Source organism: Pleurodeles waltl, chromosome 3_1 (genome assembly GCF_031143425.1).
Source record: "Pleurodeles waltl isolate 20211129_DDA chromosome 3_1, aPleWal1.hap1.20221129, whole genome shotgun sequence".
Classification (NCBI taxonomy): domain Eukaryota; kingdom Metazoa; phylum Chordata; class Amphibia; order Caudata; family Salamandridae; genus Pleurodeles; species Pleurodeles waltl.
The window spans coordinates 476,004,252-476,022,929 of NC_090440.1; the positions used below are offsets into that span (position 1 = coordinate 476,004,252).

Here is an 18,678-nt window from a genome sequence, read left to right on the forward strand (position 1 = left end):
AACAAGTGAGAAACAAATTCTGTTTCCCACTGTTGGTACATCATATTGTAAATCAGACAATTGTACACAATTGAACTATTAGATATATTGCATTTTGACTCCTAGACCAAAAAATTCATAGCTTGTACCTGAGACAAGTTTCAACCCACATATCAATATGCTGCACTCCAATAACAGGAACGTGTGAATATCACAGAGTTCTAACAAAGAACTAGGGGCCAGATGTATGAAAAAAGTTTTGCACTCGCAAACGGTGCGAATCGGTAAATTCGGCCATTTGCGAGTGCAAAACAGTGGTCTGCGATGCATGAAATGCATTCGCAGACCACAAATAAGAAATCGCTAAAATTACGATTTCTTGTGTTGCGACCTGGAAATTGCGAGTCGCAATTTGCGATTCGCAAATTCCAGGTCGGAAGGCTATGCTGGAAAAAATCGCAAAAATCGCACTTGCAAAATACCATGTTATGCAACCAGGTGGTAACCTGGTGCAAAATTTAAAAATGCAGTTAAAGTGCATTTTTAAATTGAACATGTAAAGCACACATGCCCTTTTGGCATGTGGGTACCTTACATGTTGAAAAAATAGATTTTGGGGTACAGGAGAGGGGTCCTTAGGCCCCCAGCACACTGGCCTTTTGCATTTCCAAAATTGCGATTTCTGGTTCAGAAATCGCAATTTTGGAAATGCAAAAAAATTTGCAGCTGGGAATGGGGCCGGTATCGCAATTTGGATTCGGTAATAGCATTTGTGATTTTTAAGAAGTCGCTATTATCGATTCACAAATGTGATACGTGGCCCTTTGCGAGTCGGTAATAGCGATTTCTTAAAAATCGCTATTACCGAATCACAATGGGCCGTGATGATACATCTGGCCCTAGAATGTTTACCTAGCTCATAGAATGTGCCCAAACTGGGTGATATACTGCTGAGGAAGACAGCTTTAAAGTCAGTCATGGTTTAGGAATTTTATTGTGTTGTCCTCTTAACTGCAAAACTGTTAGTACTACTTGACATTTTTAGAAATGTTATTGTCTTGTCTTCTTAACTGCAAAACTGTTAGTGCTACTTGAAATTAACACACACTTCTCTAGGGATTGTCCGCTACATGTGCCAAAGCTAGAGTATTGAGGAAAAGTTCTCTCAAAACTGTGAGTTCACCTAACCGGGGTGGATTAAGTTGATAGGGGTAGCTCCCCCCCCCAAATTGATAACACCATTAGTGACATATTTTATCATTTTTCTGTTTGCAGATATATAGTTGCTTAATGTCCTTAATAAATCACTCTGCCATCAATTGTGCCATGTTGTCATGCAGTACATGCAGTAACAAAATACATTTAAAATGTTCATTTTAGGATTTCCAGATTGAGGTAAATTGCAACATTTTTAATAAAGTGATAGTGACCTTAAAACGTTAGAAGGTATGCAAAGATACGACCGCGGTACACTCATGGACTGGTAATCCTGTGTCATTTGTCTAAAATAAATGTATGAATTTGTAGAATTATGAATTTGAGTATGTGAATGAGTTTACGCTTTATCAGTATATCTAACAAGGATATAATTGCTCCTTAACAGTGAGTTACTGTTTCTTCACAATCTCGAATTTACAGAAAACAACATCTTGGAAAATTATCGCACTACCGTAGTAATTCATTTGAATATATTTATTTTAATACAAAATTCGATTCAAGGGTGAAATCTGTTTAGCAAATTATTATGACTCAAGGCTAAATTCTTCCCTATTGGTTTTTGTAAGTTAATAAATATGGAATGAGTATTGTATAACTATAACTGCATTTTATTAATACGTTACGCTTGCTAAACCTTTGGTGAACCACATTTTATTTACCTTAGGGAATGGAAAAGAGAGCAGAGCCCCACAAAAAGGTAAATGATCTCAACTCAATATCTTGTAGAAAATCTGAATATGACATAAAATGAAATTAATCGGTTACATTAGGAGGAGTTAGTTATTGAAGCACCTCCGAATGCCTTAAAATGACAAGGGGCCAGATGTAGGAAAGGAATTGCAACTCGCAAACGGCAAAAACTGCTGTTTGCGAGTTGCAAATCACATTTTCCTATGCAGAAATGCATTCTGCGAGTCGGACCGACTCGCAAAATGCATTTCAGAATCGCAAATAGGAAGGGGTGTTCCCTTCCTATTTGCGATTCCTAGTGGTATGCAACACCATTTGCGACCGCATATGCGGTCGCAAATGGTGTTGCAGTTACCATCCACTTCAAGTGGATGGTAACCCACTCGCAAATTGGAAGGGGTCCCCATGGGACCCCTTCCAGTTTGTGACTGGACCCAGAAACATTTTTTCAGGGCAGGGAGTGGTCCAAGGGACCACTCCCTGCCCTGAAAAAATACCGAAACTAAAGGTTTCGTTTTTTTTTTAAGTGCAGCTCGTTTTCCTTTAAGAAAAACGGGCTGCACTTAAAAAAAAAAAAACTGCTTTATTTAAAGCAGTCACGAACACGGAGGTCTGCTGACTACAGCAGGCCTCCATGTTTGCGAGTGCCCATATTCGGTATGGGGCCGCAATTTGCGACCCACCTCATGAATATTCATGAGGTGGGTCATTGCGACCCCATACCGACTTGCAGACGGTGTCTGAGACACCGTTCTGCATAACATTTTGCGACTTGCAAACAGCGAGTCGCAATGACTCGCTATTTGCAAGTCGCAAAATGTTATTTTGCTACATCTGGCCCTTGGTTATTGGTGTCGATAAGCTGCTTTGAACGATGAAAAAGTAAACATGTTGCTTTTATAACCATTGTAATTGTTCTTTTTTGAAGAGCCATGCTGACTGTGCATGCATCAGTAGTGTTCCTTCTGGCAATACTACAGTGGTGCCTGGAAAATGCCCAAGCCCTGGTTGCCAAGAAGCCTTCCTTACATTCCTGTGTGTAATGTGTGTTTGCAGCATGATTGGAGCAATGGCGCAGACCCCATCGGTTATCATTCTGATAAGGTAAGATTGTTGGAATAAAAAGTACACAAACATATGAAGTGCTTTAGGTAAAATATGACTGCGCCCCTAGATGGATATGTGACTGCCAATTTAAAATTGATTTATTCACCTGATGAAACTTTGACTTGTCATGTTAATTAGCTGTCAAATGTAAGAAGGCAAGAAGCAAGAACCCTGTGTATGTGTATATATGATGATATAATGTTATGTGTGTGTGTAATATATATATATATATATATATATATATATATACATATATATATATATATATATATATATATATATATATATAAATACATACACATATATATATACTGAAAAAAACAAAGGTTACAGGGATGTTATTGTTAGGAAATAGAATTTTAAAAAACCTGAGAAATTCACTTAAAATAACAGGGATGTTATAGTTAGGTTCTGAATTTACTTGCACAAAACCAGAGAAATTGAGTAGTTATTTGAAGTAACTATAACTCGCAGCCTAAGGTATCTATAACTCATGCCCCGACATGCCCAGTTTTTTCTTCAATAATTTGCCTTCTAATGTTTCATCATATTTATATTGATGTCATAAAAGTTTCCATGAGTTATGTAATATTTGGGGTAATTAGCAGTGCATGGCCTGAGTGCAAGTTATAGTTACCTTCAGAACCTAACTATAACGTCCCTATAACCTGTGGTGTTTTTAACTGACATTCTGAGTTTTTTTAAAATTCTGTTTCCTAACTATACTGTTAAAAGTAAAGTCCTTTTTACTACTATACATTAATCTAACCACTGCCGCACACAGCCCCCAAGCTCTGCTTCCAACCCCCTATAATCACCCAACCCCATGCTGTCTGCGGCCTTTGGGCATGCACAGCAACAGTTGACTGCAGGGCCTGCCTCTTTGGGTGTGAGAATAGGTGTGAGAGGGTGTCTCTGGTGTTAGGGTAGCTGAGAGAGTGTCTGTATCGGTGTGAGAGGATCTATGTGGTTGTGAGAGTGTGTGTGAGAGTGTCTGATTGTGCTCCAACAGATGAAAGATGCATTCAATTCCATGAAGTTTTTCAATTTGGAATTGTGGAGTTAACACACTTGCTTTGCTGTCGCCAAGCCCAGGAGTTAGGATCATTTACCCTTTCCAGAAGTGGAACTTCTACTGGGGCACCTGGTACGTTTATTTTTGTAAGTGCTTCCAGTTGAGGTTTAATTTCTGTGAATGAGCATCATGACTAGAATGGAAGCTCACTTCCTTGTTTATCCAATAAGAGTCCACAGTTTTGCAGAAAAGTGTGGAGAAGGGATGCCCTGCGGTCCCTGTCACTGGATGGCTCTCAGCCCCTGGAACCCCATCCCCCAGATCCCAGCCTTATAATATTTATTTTTTGGGGGGTGAGGATGTGCCGTGTGACCCATCTCCCCTGACTGATTGTGGCCCTCGGGACCCCACTCCCTGTGGCCCAGCCTCAAAATATATATATTTTATTTTTTAGAGGGAGGCTGCCAATATTAGCCAATATTAGCCCCTGGGGACCCCATCTCGTGGGGCCCGGCCATGTCACCTGGGTGCCCCCAAGCTATTCAGTCACCATCGTCGGGGATTGCGGGGGGAGCCTAAAATCCCCCCTCAGTCCCAGCCAGCTCCCTGCCTCCTGCAGGAGCCGGCATTGCTGTCACAGATAGGGACCTGCTAAACATGCATGCCTGCAGACAGAGGAAACTGCCCAACCCCCCCTTACTTGCAGTTAATTGCCCTGGGGAGGTGGTGGTCCTCGGGATGGGGGCCCGCAAAGGACCCCCTTAATAATTTTCTTTTTGCCCGAGGAGGTGGTGGTCCTTGATGTTGTGGGGGGGCACATGGCTCCCCCGCATAAGTTTATTATTTTGCCCCAGTGAGGTGGTGGTCCCATGGGTTGCGGGGGGTCACGTGGCCCGCCTCCCTTGCAATTAATTGCCCTGGGGAGGTATTGAAATAAAGCCCACATAGTATTGAAATAAAGCCCATGGGAGATGGTGGTTCTCGGGGCATAAATAAGCCCAGAAGGGGGGCCTTGTGAGCCCCCCCCTTCTTAACTATTTACATGCCCCTGGGTCCTGATCCACCGGAGGCTTTATTAAAACAAGTGCGGGAGATTGCAGTTGTTATTTTCTTTCTTTTTTTTGTTTTTTCTTTTTGCAGCAAATTTATGACATTGCCGTGAATTTCTAGCAATTTTTGTTTAAACAGATGTTTTGCTCTTGCAGGGTCTCTCTGGTCCCTCAGCACCAGAGCCAAGGGGTCAGGGTGTCCCTACCCTAGCCCTTTTTCTTTTTTTTAACTTTTTTAGGGACTCTGCTGAAGCTGGATCCCAAAATTGTTGCCAGCATTTCCTGGATGAAATGTTGGCAGCCAATCAGAGCTCAGAAGATCTCTGCATGAGCTCCTATTATTCTTGAAATCGTCGTGGAGGATCCTCAGCCCTAGATTTACAAATTAGGATTTCCTTAAATTTCTCTTAAACATCTGAACAGATTTGCACTAAATAATTAAAAGCGTAATCTTCATACTGAAAGCTACATTTGTGCCAAATTTGGTATAATTCTGTCCAGCGGTTCCGGACGTAGTCGTGTTCAAAACTCCTATGGACATTAATGGGAAACGCACGTTTTTGACCCCGTCTTTTTCTCGGCCTCGATTTGACTGATCACTTCAAAACTTCCCATGCAAAACAAGAGTCACAGGGAAGCATTTCATGGAAAATGTTGTGAAGATTCGTCAAATGGTGCCAGATATAGTTAAGTCAAACAGCACTTTTCCTATGGAAACATGGTACTAACTATAACTAGCTCCTGGGGACGGCCAGGTGAGTATATATATATATATATATATATATATATATATATATATATATATATATATATATATATAATAACCTAACAATCACTAACAGCATTATATTAAACACATCAATATTTTGTATCATGGTTTCTAGGAAGTTCAGTCTTAAGCAATATGATACTCACACTAGAACTGATTTTAGTGAGTTTCCCTTCTATGTCCATTACTTAGAGTTTGGTGGCAGCAAGGCATCCATCACAATGTGGCAGATGTCATGTCCACCCTATTTAGAGTGCATAGGGGTCATTTTGGCTGCAAAAAAGGTAGACAACACATCTGTTTATTTTTAGCAAATGTCACACATCTTCCAGACTCTTAATAAGTGTGTATGTCCTTTCCATGATAAAATACTATACAGTTACCTTAAAAAATTGACATTTTATAATGTTATAATTGTATAGGCTGTATATATGTTTTATCTGTAAATCTGCCATTACATTAAAAAACATAAGTGAAAAAAAACTTTTAATATTAACAACTAAGTCAAACATGGATACAAAATAGATTTATCATAGCATGAGTTAACATAAGCTATACGATCTGGATTAAGGTTGTGTTTATGGCTAGGTTCAAATTTACATACAGGGTAAAGGGCAATGTCAATGCCAGTTTTAGTGTACGGGTGAAGGTTAAGATTAGGCAATGGTGAAGTAAAAGTTAGTGTCATGTTGAGAACAAGGGTCAAAATAAGGTTTTGAGTCATGTTAGGTTAGTGTTACGGTTCTTCCCAGTCATAGCAGGTTTGAGGGAGCATTCTTCATTTGACTACAGCAGCCTCCCACCTAAAACTGGCTTCATGAGGAGTTATCACAAAGTGCAATATTCTTAGGTGCCCTACTTTTTCAAGAGCATGCGATCTTACTGTAAAATATGTTTATAGCTCTAGAAACAAGCCTACTCTAATTCTAAACAAGTAACCTATTTAAAATACCTAAATGGTGCCTGATATTATGGCTCACTGGTTTATATTTACCTTAGTGCATTATTAACTTAAAAACACATCCTGGTGACATGTAAGTCGCGGCAGCATAAATTTTACTTTGGCCCGCATAATCTTCTGACATGCCAGTTGGTTCCGCTTGTCCCATACTGAGATAGCGCCTCCTTTGGCACCGGGTCTGACACCAACGCTTCCCCACCACCGGCACCCACTGGTGGTAGCCCCATCCTCATTCTGGTTTATCTGGAGCCGGAGCGCCGTTGTACGACGCCGACTTCGACAGCGCCAATTAGTCACAGATCATTGCCTGAGCCTTATTTTGGACAGCCAGGCACAGGAGAGGAGTGGGAGGGGTCTGAGGACCCTTTAGAGTGTGAACTGGAGCAAGAACAGGACTGGTATGAGGATCTAGGAGAAGCCAGTGGACTGGATACTTCTCCAGATACTGGCATGCTTTCTCCTCCCAATGTGGCTACGGAGAAGGGGGCTTCTTATGCTGTGGTGGTGCATAGGGCAGCTGAGTTCTTGGACCTACACTTGCCCACGGTGCCAGTCAGGACAAATCTTCTGACAGAGGTGTTTCAGCCGGGGGTGACTACATCGGAGCCGATGTTGCCCTTCAATGAGGTCCTTATGGAGGTCCTTCTGGAAACATGGACTAAACCCAGCACAGGGGCTCCTGTGAATAGGACTGTCGGCCGCCGCCATAGACCTGCTCCAAATGACCCTAGTTTCCTCACCCAACACCCCACCCCGGAGAGCTTGGTGGTCCAAGCCTCCACTTCCCGTGCTGCATTCCCTTCCGCTCCTCCGGATAGGGAATCCAAGAGGCTGGACCAATTTGGAAAGAAGTTGTTTTCTTCTTCCAGTCTGGCATTGAGGTCAGTAAATACCTCTTGCCTATTGGGCGACAGTGGCTTAGGTGCTGCCCCAGGTCCCGGAGGGCGTATGGGACACTCTCACCCAGGCTGTCACGGATGGGAGAGATGCAGCCAAGTTTACAATCAGGTGTGGATTGGATACGACCGACTCGCTGGGTAGAGCGATTGCGTCGACAGTGGCCCTACTTTGCCCCACCTGGCTACGTTCTACTGGCTTTTCAGGGGATGTTCAGTCAAGTTTGATGGACATGCCTTTTGATGGCTCTCGCCTTTTCAGTGAGAAGGCAGACTCCACGCTTGAGAGGTTCAAGGACTCTCGAGCTACGGTCAGATCCTTGGGCCTCTCAGCACCAGCTCGCCTGCAGTCTGTGTTCCGTCCCTTTCGAGGCTTCGGAAGGGGCACGGTACCATGCCAGCCGCTTAGCCACCGTCCTCCGGCTTCACAACATCCCATGCAAGGACGTGGTTGTGGTACCATCTGACCCAGAGGGTCTGGCCAGAGGTCGGGCACTACACAACCCCCCTCCACTGCACCCAAGCCCTCCTATTGTGGATCTACAAGACCATGTCCGTCGAGTTGGAGGGAGGATTCAAGTTCATCTCCCTCACTGGCAATCCATCACAATGGACAAATGGGTCTTGCAGATCATACAGAAGAGCTATTCCCTCCCCTTCTAGTCTTTCCCTCCTTCTATCCCTCTGATAAAAGAACGGCTGATGGAGGATCATTTGGTTTTGCTCCACAAGGAAGTTATGGCTCTCTTGGCCAAGGGAGCTCTAGAAAGGGTGGATGTCAGAAGTAGGTAGTGGTTGTTATTCCTGCTACTTTCAAATTCCCAAAAAGAACAAGGGCCTTCGCCCTATCCTGGATTTAAGGGGCATCAATCTCATCCTTGAGAAGGAGAAATTCAAGATGCTCACTCTTGCTCAGGTCTTGTCTGCCCTAGATCAAGGAGACTGGGTGATAGCGTTGGACTTGCAGGATGCATATTTTCACATCCCCATCCTGCCCACCCACAGGCGTTACTTGTGGTTCAATGTGGGCCACGAGCATTTTCAGTTTACTGTGCTCCCTTTTGATCTCACCAGTGCCCCTCGGGTGTTCACGAAGGTGATGGCTGTGGTGGTAGCTCATCTGCGCAGGTTAGGGATTTCAGTCTTCCCCTACCTAGATGACTGGCTGTTGAAGGCTCCGACGCCAAAGGCTCTCGTCACCCACCTCCAGACGACAGAGGACCTCCTGCATTCACTGGGGTTCGCTATAAATGTGCAGAAGTCACACCTGACTCCCTCTCAGAAACTCACTTTCATCAGAGCTCTTCTGGACACAGTGCAGTATCGGGCCTATCCTCCCGAGCAGCGAGTTCGGGATATTCAGTTTTTGATACTGATGTTTCGGCCTCTGTCCTGGATTTCAGTGAGCCAGACTCTGAGGCTGTTGGGACTCATGGCTTTCTGCATCCTATTAGTCAAACATGCCAGATGGCATATGAGGGCTCTGCACTGGGATCTGAAGTTCCAATGGGCACAGCATTAAGGAAATCTTACCAACGTGGTTCAGATCTCAGAGGGAACTGCAAAGGATCTGCAGTGGTGGTTAGTGAACTGCAGTTTACTCAAAGGCGGACTCCTCTCCCTTCCCCAACCATATCTCACAGTAGTAGATGGACGCATCACTTCTGGGATGGGGCAGCCATCTGGGAGAGGTGGAGATCAGAGGTCTCTGGTTTCCGGTGGAATTCGGGCTCCATATCAACTTGGAGCTTTGGGCGATCCGACTAGCATTAAAAGCATTTCTTCCTGTTGTGAAAGAGAAGATAGTGCAGGTGTTCACGGACAACACTACTGCAATGTGGTACTGCAACAAGCAGGGCGGTATGGGGTCGCGGACCCTTTGTCAAGAGGCTCTGTGTCTCTGGACATGGCTGGAACAACAGGGCATCACCCTGGTGGTTCAACACCTGGCAGGTTCTCTGAACGCCAGGGTGGACGAACTCAACCGGCGTTGCTTAGCGGATCACAAATGGTATCTCCATCCAGAGGTGGCGCAAGGACTCTTTCAGCAGTGGGGAGAGCCTTGGTTAGATCTGTTTGCCTCCGCAGAGAACTTGCAATGTCAGGAGTTTTGCACGTTGGAGTTTTCAAGGGAGCTATCGCTAGGTGATGCTTTTCGTCACGAGTTGAACTCAGGCCTCCTGTACGCCTTTCCGCCCATACCGCTTCTGCCCAGAGTTCTCAAGTAAATCAAGAACGACCGGGCCCAAGTAATCCTACTGGCTCCGGATTAGGCAAGAGTCTGGTTTCCGGAGCTTCTCAAAATGAGCATCTGTCCTCCAATCAGGTTGTCTCTTCGGGAGGATCTTCTGTTGCAGCAGGAGGGGAAGGTTCTCCACCCAAACCTGTCAACTCTGCAGCTTCATGCATGGAGATTGAGCGGCGACAGTTGATGGTTTATGACCTCCCTCCTGATGTCATTCTGGCAGCCAGACGCCCCCCTACTAAGCTGATTTACACCTGCCGGTGGAAACTTTTTGTTTCATATTGTACAGAGAGGTCTATTGATCCTCTTTCTTCTTCTCTATCTAATTTCCTTTTGTTCATGCTATCACTCACCCAACGGGATTCTCCTTAGAGACTATCTTTCTGCCTTATCAGCTTTTCTTCAGTTGCCCAATCAACCATCTTTATTTAAGTCTCCCATTATAATGAGATTCTTCAAAATGGGCTTGTACATATGTTTCCTCCTAAGCCTTTTGTTATGCCCCATTGGGACCTTAATCTAGTACTCACTTTTCTAATGTGTGCTCCTTTTGAGCCTTTTCATAACTGTCCTCTCCGGCTGCTCACTATCAAAACTGCCTTCTTGGTGGTCATCACATCTGCCAGGAGAGTGAGTGAGCTGCAGTCTTTATCATCAAAACCACCATATCTCATGATATAGGCTGATGAAGTAGTCCTCGGAACGCGTGCCTCCTCCCCAAGGTGGTGACCAATTTCAATCTGGGTCAAACTATCACCCTTCCCGCTAAGGAAGAGGAGCGTTTCCATCGGCTGGACCCAAAAAGAGTGTTATTGTTCTTCCTTGACTGCACAAAAGAGTTCTGAGTGGACGACCAACTCTTTGTGGGGTACGTTGGTGTAATGAAGGGTCGGGGAGTCCAGAAAGGATCCATTTCATGCTGGGTCATTCTCTGTATAATAATTTGCTACGCTTTGGCTAAGAAGCAGCCTTCGGAGGGCCTGTGAGCCCACTCTACCAGAGGAAAAGCTGCTGCCACTGCGTTGGCTTGAGGCGTGCTGGTACTTGATATTTGCCAAGTGGCAACATAGGCTTCCTTGCACACGTTTGCTAGACACTACTGCCTGGATAGCCAGGTGAGGAGAGAGGGGCGTTTTGCCCGCCCGCTCTTACAGGACTTCCTGGTGTAAAGTATATTCTCGCAATCCACCACCAGGAGATATAGCTTGGGTATCTATTCTACGGTAAGGAATCTGCAGCTAGAAGTCTCTATCAGATGAACAGGTTACTTACGTTTGGTATTGAATTATCTTGTAGAGACTCTGGGCCTCATTACAACATTGGCGGGTGGCAACCGCCGCCCGCCAAGTTGTAACCGATGTGCGGCCGCCAATGCGGCCGCACTCCCGCGGTGCCCATTATGACATCCCATTATGACAAACAGAGTTTCCGCCCGCCGGCCCAGCGGGGATGTGGGCCGCAACATGGGAGTCGGCTCCAAATGGAGCCGGCGGTGTTGCGGACGTGCGACGGGTGCAGTTGCACCCGTCGCGCTTTTCACTGTCTGCAGAGCAGACAGTGAAAAGCCGCATGGGGCCACTGGCATGGGCAGTGCAGGGGCCCCGCGACTACCCGTACCGCCGGCCTTTTCCTGGCGGTTCAAACCGCCAGGAAAAGGCTGGCGGTAGGGGGACTCGTAATCCCCTGGGCAGCGCTGCTCGCAGCGCTGCTCTGGTGGATTACTACCACCGGGCCATTGGGAAACCGCGGGCCCCGGCGGTGCTACGCAGCGTCGTAATGACCAGGTAAGCACTGCTAGCCTGTTGGCGGTGCTTCCGTCATTTCAGCCCTGGCGGTCCTGTACCGCCAGGGTTGAAATGACCCCCTCTATCTAGCCGCAGATTCCTTACACCCACCCAGACCTCCCCGCTTTGCAAACATATATACATCATGTGTTTCATGATTTTTCACTTTCTCAAGGCCATGTTTTTGCACTCAAGCAATTAAGAAAGAAAAGTAAATAATTGTTGGTTCTTCCATGAGTCTGCGCTTCTGGCGTGGGAAGTTGTGGAAAAGAACTGATGAACGCGTGCCGGGGTGGTGCCTATATAGAAGACCGTGACATTACAGACGGCTCCAATGACGTTGATGATGCCACGCAGAGCCGGACAACACATGCAGGTCCCAACAACGCCTCCCTACCGCGCGCACAGGGTACTGCTTAGCAGAAAAATTCCAGATCCGAAGATGACTCCATGGAATTCTAAGCGAATTCTAAGGTAAGGAATCTCCAGCTAGATAGAGTCTCTACCAGATAATTTGTTACCGAAGGTAAATAGCTTGTTCTTCAAACCCTGCCACTTGTCGTAGAAGACAAGGCTCCTTCAGCCAACTGGTGTAATGAATTGGCCTCATTTTTCCATACCAAAATACAGGGGATTCAAACTAGCCTTGCTGTAACTCTTTAACGGAGTGTCACTAGAGGACACCAGACTGGCCATTTTACATCTCCAGTCTGGTTCTCCTTCCAATCCCTGCCCCCCTTCAATCCTGGCCCTGGGAGTGGATGTTATTAATCCTGTTATCAACCTTCTAATAAATATGTCTCTAGCCACAGCTGCAGTTCCCCTCTGTTGAAAGCAGGCCAAAGTTGTACCGCTCCTAAAAAAAAAAAAAACAAACGTGGACATTGTTGTCCCTGGTAACTATAGGCCTATCTCACTCTTGGCTGCACCTTCCAAATTATTGGAATAATTTGAGAATTGTCAGATCTACAACTATTTTGAGGTGAATAATCTGCCAGTCAGTCTGGTTTTAGACCAAGGTTCAGCTCAGAGAAGGCCTTGCTGGAAGTCTCAGAGTAGATCAGGTGCACCATCGATGCCAGTGGCAGGGCAGTCTTAGTGCTGCTAGATCTATCTGCAGCATTTGACACGGATCTGCATGATAGGGTGCTCACCTGCTTTCAGGAGATTGGCATTAATGATAATGCCTGGAAGTGGTTTAAATCTTTTCCTGAAGATAGGAACCAAGAAGTGTGGCTACCTCTTTCCTCATCTGGCCATGAACCAGTCTCTGTAGGAGTCTCCCAGGGCTCAGCATCGACTCCCACAATATTCAATATTAATATGTCTCCACTTGCGGACTAAGTTGAATACTTTGGAGCAAAAATAGTATCTTATGTGGATGATACACAGCTTGTCTTCTCCTTTGGCAAGGAAGAGGTAATAGATCAGGCTGCTATTAAACCTTGCCTATCCACTGTTTTCTGCCAGATGAGCCTCAGTCAACTGAAATGTAACACTAAAAAGATGGAGATTCTCAGTGTAGGTCACAATTTTCAATTTAATCTGGAAGTGCATGGGCCAGAAGGAGTCCCCCCACCTAATACTAAAGCAGAGGTTGCTAAGAAACTTGGGGGTCAAATTTGATAAAACTTCCATGCTCATATTTACTCAGTGGTTGGCTTGTGTTTCGGCATGGTGCGCTGTTGGAAAGTGGATTATTGGTAAGGGCAGGTAAGTACATACACTTAGCAATAGGCCACTAACCCCCACTAGGCTAAGTTGGGTCTCAATAAATTAACCCCAGCTCAACCCTTGGTAGTTCGACAACGAGCAACACGACTTAACTCAGAAGACAAAGGGAGTCACTACGACATTGGCAGATGGAAAAGCACGTCCACCGAAGTCCCGACAGGTAGGTTACCACTAGTGGGGCCTCCTCCCCACCGGCCCCATTATGAGTTTTGCGCTAGGTCAGCGGAAACCGGCCTACAGCATTGTCTCCAGCACATATTAGAGCTGGTGGCAATCCTATAGTGCATAGGTTGCAGCAGCATCTGTCACAAAGTTCACTGTATGCAAAGCAGACAGTGAACTTGGGCAGTTAACTTTGCAACAGGGCTGGCCGGGGGGGGGGCCTGCACTGCCCATGCCAAGTGCATGGAATGTGCAGGGGCTTCCCTGGAGCACCCTGCTCCCCGTCTCCGTCACCTGTTTCATGGCAGCGCTACTGCAAAGAATCCACTGGCTGAAAAGGGAGTCGTAATCCTCAAGGTAGCAATGCTTGCAACGCTGCCCTGGCGGATTAGGACCACGCACCACCAGACCAGCGTTAAGTCATCATCTAGCATTGCTGGCGGTCCGACCGCAGCGCTACTGCCGTGGTCATAATGTGGTGTTCAGACCACCACATTGGCGGCGGTCCGACCGCCATCGCGCCAGGGTCGTAATTAGGTCCAAAGTGTGTAAAGCATTCAAGTATCACAAAACAGTAATAAAATAAAACACAGAAACCATTTTGAAAATCCAAAACCAATGTATAAAACAATAGTAATGTTTTCTAGTGCATAAAATCTAAAAGCGCCAATCTGTTCATCTTGTCGCACTCGACTGGGGCAAAGTCAAAGTTTCAGGCCGACCGCGATGGAGCCCTGCTCGGCTATAGCAAGTGGTAGGTCTCAGTCAAAAGTTTACCTTCGGACTTAGTTGCTTTCTTAAAGATTTTCTTCAGCGGGACAAAGTCACCAATCCAATCCGACCTCCCTGGAGCCCTTTTCGGATATGCGTCGCAGAAGACCTTGGTGAAGATTTCTATGTTCGGACTTAGACAATTTTTTGGGGCTTAAGCTGAATCTTGATCTGACGTACTCAGATACACTGCACGGGAATTCCCGGTCAACTTTTTACCTTCCGACGTAGTCACTTTTTTGGAGCTTTTTCTCTCTGATGTCGGACGACCCTCCACAGCAGGCCAATTTTGAGTCAACATCATTGGATTGCCTTTCCAGGAGGCCCGATGAAATCCTGGAAGTCCGGGGCTCCAGAGCTTTTCAGAAGGACAAACCTGCAAGTCAGGCTGGGTCCGGTCGAGGTAAGCCGGCTTGACTCTCAACAGCGGGTTGGTCCCTTTATGGAGCTTTTTTCCAAAAGTTCTCCAAACTTCTGTATCATCTTCCAGAATGTCTTTGAATGTCCTTTAGGAAGACAGAGCTCACCCCCAGGTTCCATAAGCTCCTTGATGGTTACAACTCCAACTCTCAGAGTGCCCCTCGCTCAAACTCCAAAATGACAACTGGACAGTGGTCAGCAGGTCAGTTTCTTCAGGATTTGATGCAGGGGACTCTGGTTAGCACTTTTTCACCTGTATCAAGCTGGGAGTCCCTTCTTGAACCAGTTGAAGCCAGGCAAGAACCTTTTAGTAGTGAAGCCAAAGTGTGCAGCTGGTGCAGTCCTTCAGAGTGCAGTGTCCATGTGCAGGTCAAGGGTCCAGCAGGGCAGTCCTTCTTCTTCTGCGGAAAGAGGAAACGACGACTGCCAACCTGACTAAAGGAGAAACGACGCAAGGTCTCGCTCATGAGTGAAATCAACACCTTGCAAGCCCTTTTTGATGCACACTCGCCGTGCATTTTTTTTTTGACGCACCCAGGTACATTTCCACGCTAACAGCATTAGCGTTAAGTCTGAAACTACATGAAGACTCTTTTTGCTTTTTAATTGATAACTTGACTTGTCTTCTTGTGGAATTTTGTATTTTTGGTCTTGTTTTGTTTAGATAAATATTTTCTATTTTTCTAGACCTGTGTTGTGTCATTTTGCAGCGTTTTCATTGAATTACAGTGTGTGTTGGTACAAGTACTTTACACCTAGCACTCTGACGTTAAGCCTACTGCTCGTGCCAATCTACCAAGGGTTTGAGCTGGGGTTAGCTGAGTGTGATTCTCTTTTACCCTGACTAGAGTGAGGGTCCTTGCTTGGACAGGGGGTAACCTGACTGCCAACCAAAGACCCTATTTCTTACACCGCCCATATAAATTTTAAGAACTGTTGCATATTAAAATATAGTTTTCACTGTGGCATTTGCTGAACTAATCTAATCAAAGGCCTTCAAAGCCAACTCCGATTATAAAAACATCTGTTCTGCACAACTCCTTCTACCAGAGAACAAACTGGGAGATCCTGCTCATTAGCCCGAGAGCTATTCTATTCTGTTCAAGATTTGTAGAGTGCATAGCTACCCGTAGTCATCCCAGCACTAGCAGCCTAGCTGGCCAGAGAGGCAACTGTCAAAAAGCCAGGTTTTTAATAGGTTACAGAATGGAAGTTCAAGATAAGCTGTCTGCAGAGTAAGAGGGAGGGAGTTCCAGAGATTGGCAACATTATACCTGAAGGGAACCACAGCCCAGGAGGCATTATTGAATCAGAACCTTCTTCTTGGGGTGTAGAGTGAAATCAGAGGTCGAGAGATGAAAGGACTTTTATCCAGGAATGCCCTTGAATTTAATCCTCTGGGCCACAGGGAGCCAGTGGAGGGAGGTCAGAACTTGCAAGACTGACTCATGCCTAGCGATACTATAAAGAATCTGAGCAGCAGAGTTTTGTACAACATGCAGTTTTCTTATCATAGATTATGGGGCACCTAGGTACAATAAGTTTCTGTTGTCCAGACAAGAGAGAATGAGTGCCTGGACCACTATTCTTTTAGAGGATGGGGGGAGCAAGTGCAGAGCTTTTCTGGGCATCCCAAGGATGCAGTAGCAGATTGCTGCTAACTTTATAGCCTGGATATCCATGGTTAGGGATTTGTCCAGCCACACCCCTAGACTTTTTATAGCCATCTTGTGGGCAGGCAGAGTACACAGGAAGCACAGCCATCCAAGGCTCAAATGGAGATTAGGAGAATTGCCGAGGGGTACAAGCTTAATTTTATCCGTATTTAATTTAAGGGAGGAGTTGTATTCAAATTGACTAATTCCTCTAAAGAGGGGCACAGGCCTGGGGAAAACTATCTTGATTGTGGGAAAGAGCAAATACCAGTTGTGTATCATCTGCATATGACATTATAGAGATCCCAAATGGAAGGGTAACGTCTGCCAGTTGACGCATCTACAGTATGCATAGAGTAGGACTTAATGATGAGTCCTTGGGTACTTCACAATTCAGTGGAAATATATCTAGATACAGCTTCTATCAAGGATCTGAAAAGTCTTATTTCTGAGGAAGGATTGGAGCCAGGAGAGGGCTTGTCCCGAGACTCTCACGCTGTAGATTCTATCAACAGGAATATTGTGACTGACAGTGTTAAATGCTGCGCTGAGATCAAGGAGGCTGGCCACTAATCCTCCCTGATCCAACAGCATTTTGGCCTCCTTAACGACTGCCACAAGCGTGGTCTCTGGGCAATCTTTAGGGGTGAGCAATGTTATGCTCCTCTAGGAATTCTGACAGGGACTTATTGATGTGTTTTTCAAGCATTTTACTTAATCCAGGAAGCAATGAGATTGGCCTGTAATTTGCAAGAGGATCAAGGTTGGATTTTTGGAAAAGAGTTTTTACCATGGCATGTTTCCCCATTGCAGGTACAGTTCCTTCAGCTAAATAAAGGTTTAATATTTCAAGTAGGATGGGCTGGATCTGGTCTATTACTTTAGCTAAAATGTGTGGGGGGGCTGAGGAGATCCTGAATTCACATTACTAAGGGTAGTCGAAAGGCTCTCTAGTGCCATGGGGGGGAAGGTAGTGAGGGCAGCGTTATGACATGACCTGCCTGCCTATCTCTATTGGGCTTGAGATTGGGGTCTGGATGAGACTTCCGAAAGGTTAGGTAAATGTCATGAATTTATGTCTGGAAAAATATGTTGAGGGTTTGAGAATCAGAGAATTAAAGGGGAGATCTAGTAAAGTTTTAAAAATCTGAAATATTTCACATGGTTCTTTGGAGGCCAGGTAGATTTTTTAATCGTAGTATTTGGCCTTGGCAGTTTTAATTTCATACTGGTATTTTCCTATAGTATCTCTATACTTTGCTTTGTTTATTTTACTGTAATCTTTTCTCCATAGCCTCTCTGCCTTCTTGTACACTTGCCATGGAACCCTGAGGTGTGTGGGGGGGGGGGGGGGCAGGGGCAGGGGGAAACCAGGGGGCTGTATTGTTACTGGTGTACCTTATGTGAATTTTTATTGGAATTACTTGATCCACTGAATGAGTGATCCAGTGCGAGAAAGTGTTACTTGCTATGCTAGTATCTGGATCAGGTTCAGGTCTAGTATTATGGAGGGCCTGTTTCTATGTATCAAGGTGTAATTTATCCCAACAGTGGTCTTTCCATGTGTTTGGTCTAGGGGCTGGTCATGGCAAGGGAGTTCCAGGACCAATGGAATCATGAAATGATCAGTTTACTGGAAATGTATCTTGTACTTTTAAAAGAGGGGTCATTAGAAAAGATTGGGTCGAGTAAGTGGCCTTATTTATGCGTAGACTCTGGAACCATTTGAGTGAGTTGGATGGCCAAAGGATCCTGCAAAAGCCCAGCTGCTTGGGCTGCGGCACGTTCTTCCCGATTTATATTAAAATCTCCCAGTACTGTGACATTGTTTCAAGTTGACCAGGTTGGCGACTGCCTCAGGAAGGGTCTGCAAGTACTCCCCACAAGGGCCTGGAGGACTGTATAGGATGGCTCATGAGAAGGTGAACATGGAGAACATTGAAATAGCAAACCTTTGCAGCAGGGAAGTTGAAAGGGTTCAATAATGCACCTAAGATCTACTTTAATAGTTATGGTAATTGCCCTGTCCCTCTTATTCTGTTGGTCTTTCCTACAGATGTAGTAGTCAGGGGTCAGGGCTTGCGTAATATCAGACCCTGATTCCAAAAAGAGACAGGTTTCTTTCAGGAAAACAACATCTGGTTTATTACCTTCTGAAAATTTGAAGAGGTCAAACTTATTGCACGGAAGTGATCTGCAATTAATTAAAAACATGTGCAGGCT

At 45.3% G+C, this 18,678-nt stretch overlaps 1 protein-coding gene across 1 annotated transcript in view; it reads left to right on the plus strand.

Annotated features, from left to right (window-relative positions):
• SLCO3A1 (solute carrier organic anion transporter family member 3A1) overlaps positions 1-18,678 on the plus strand; it is a 632,297-nt gene that overhangs the window by 583,673 nt on the left and 29,946 nt on the right. The window contains exons 8-9 of the mRNA XM_069222745.1: positions 1,862-1,894; positions 2,816-2,991. Coding sequence (XP_069078846.1) covers positions 1,862-1,894; positions 2,816-2,991 — 209 coding nt within the window. The remainder of the gene's footprint in view (positions 1-1,861; positions 1,895-2,815; positions 2,992-18,678) is intronic.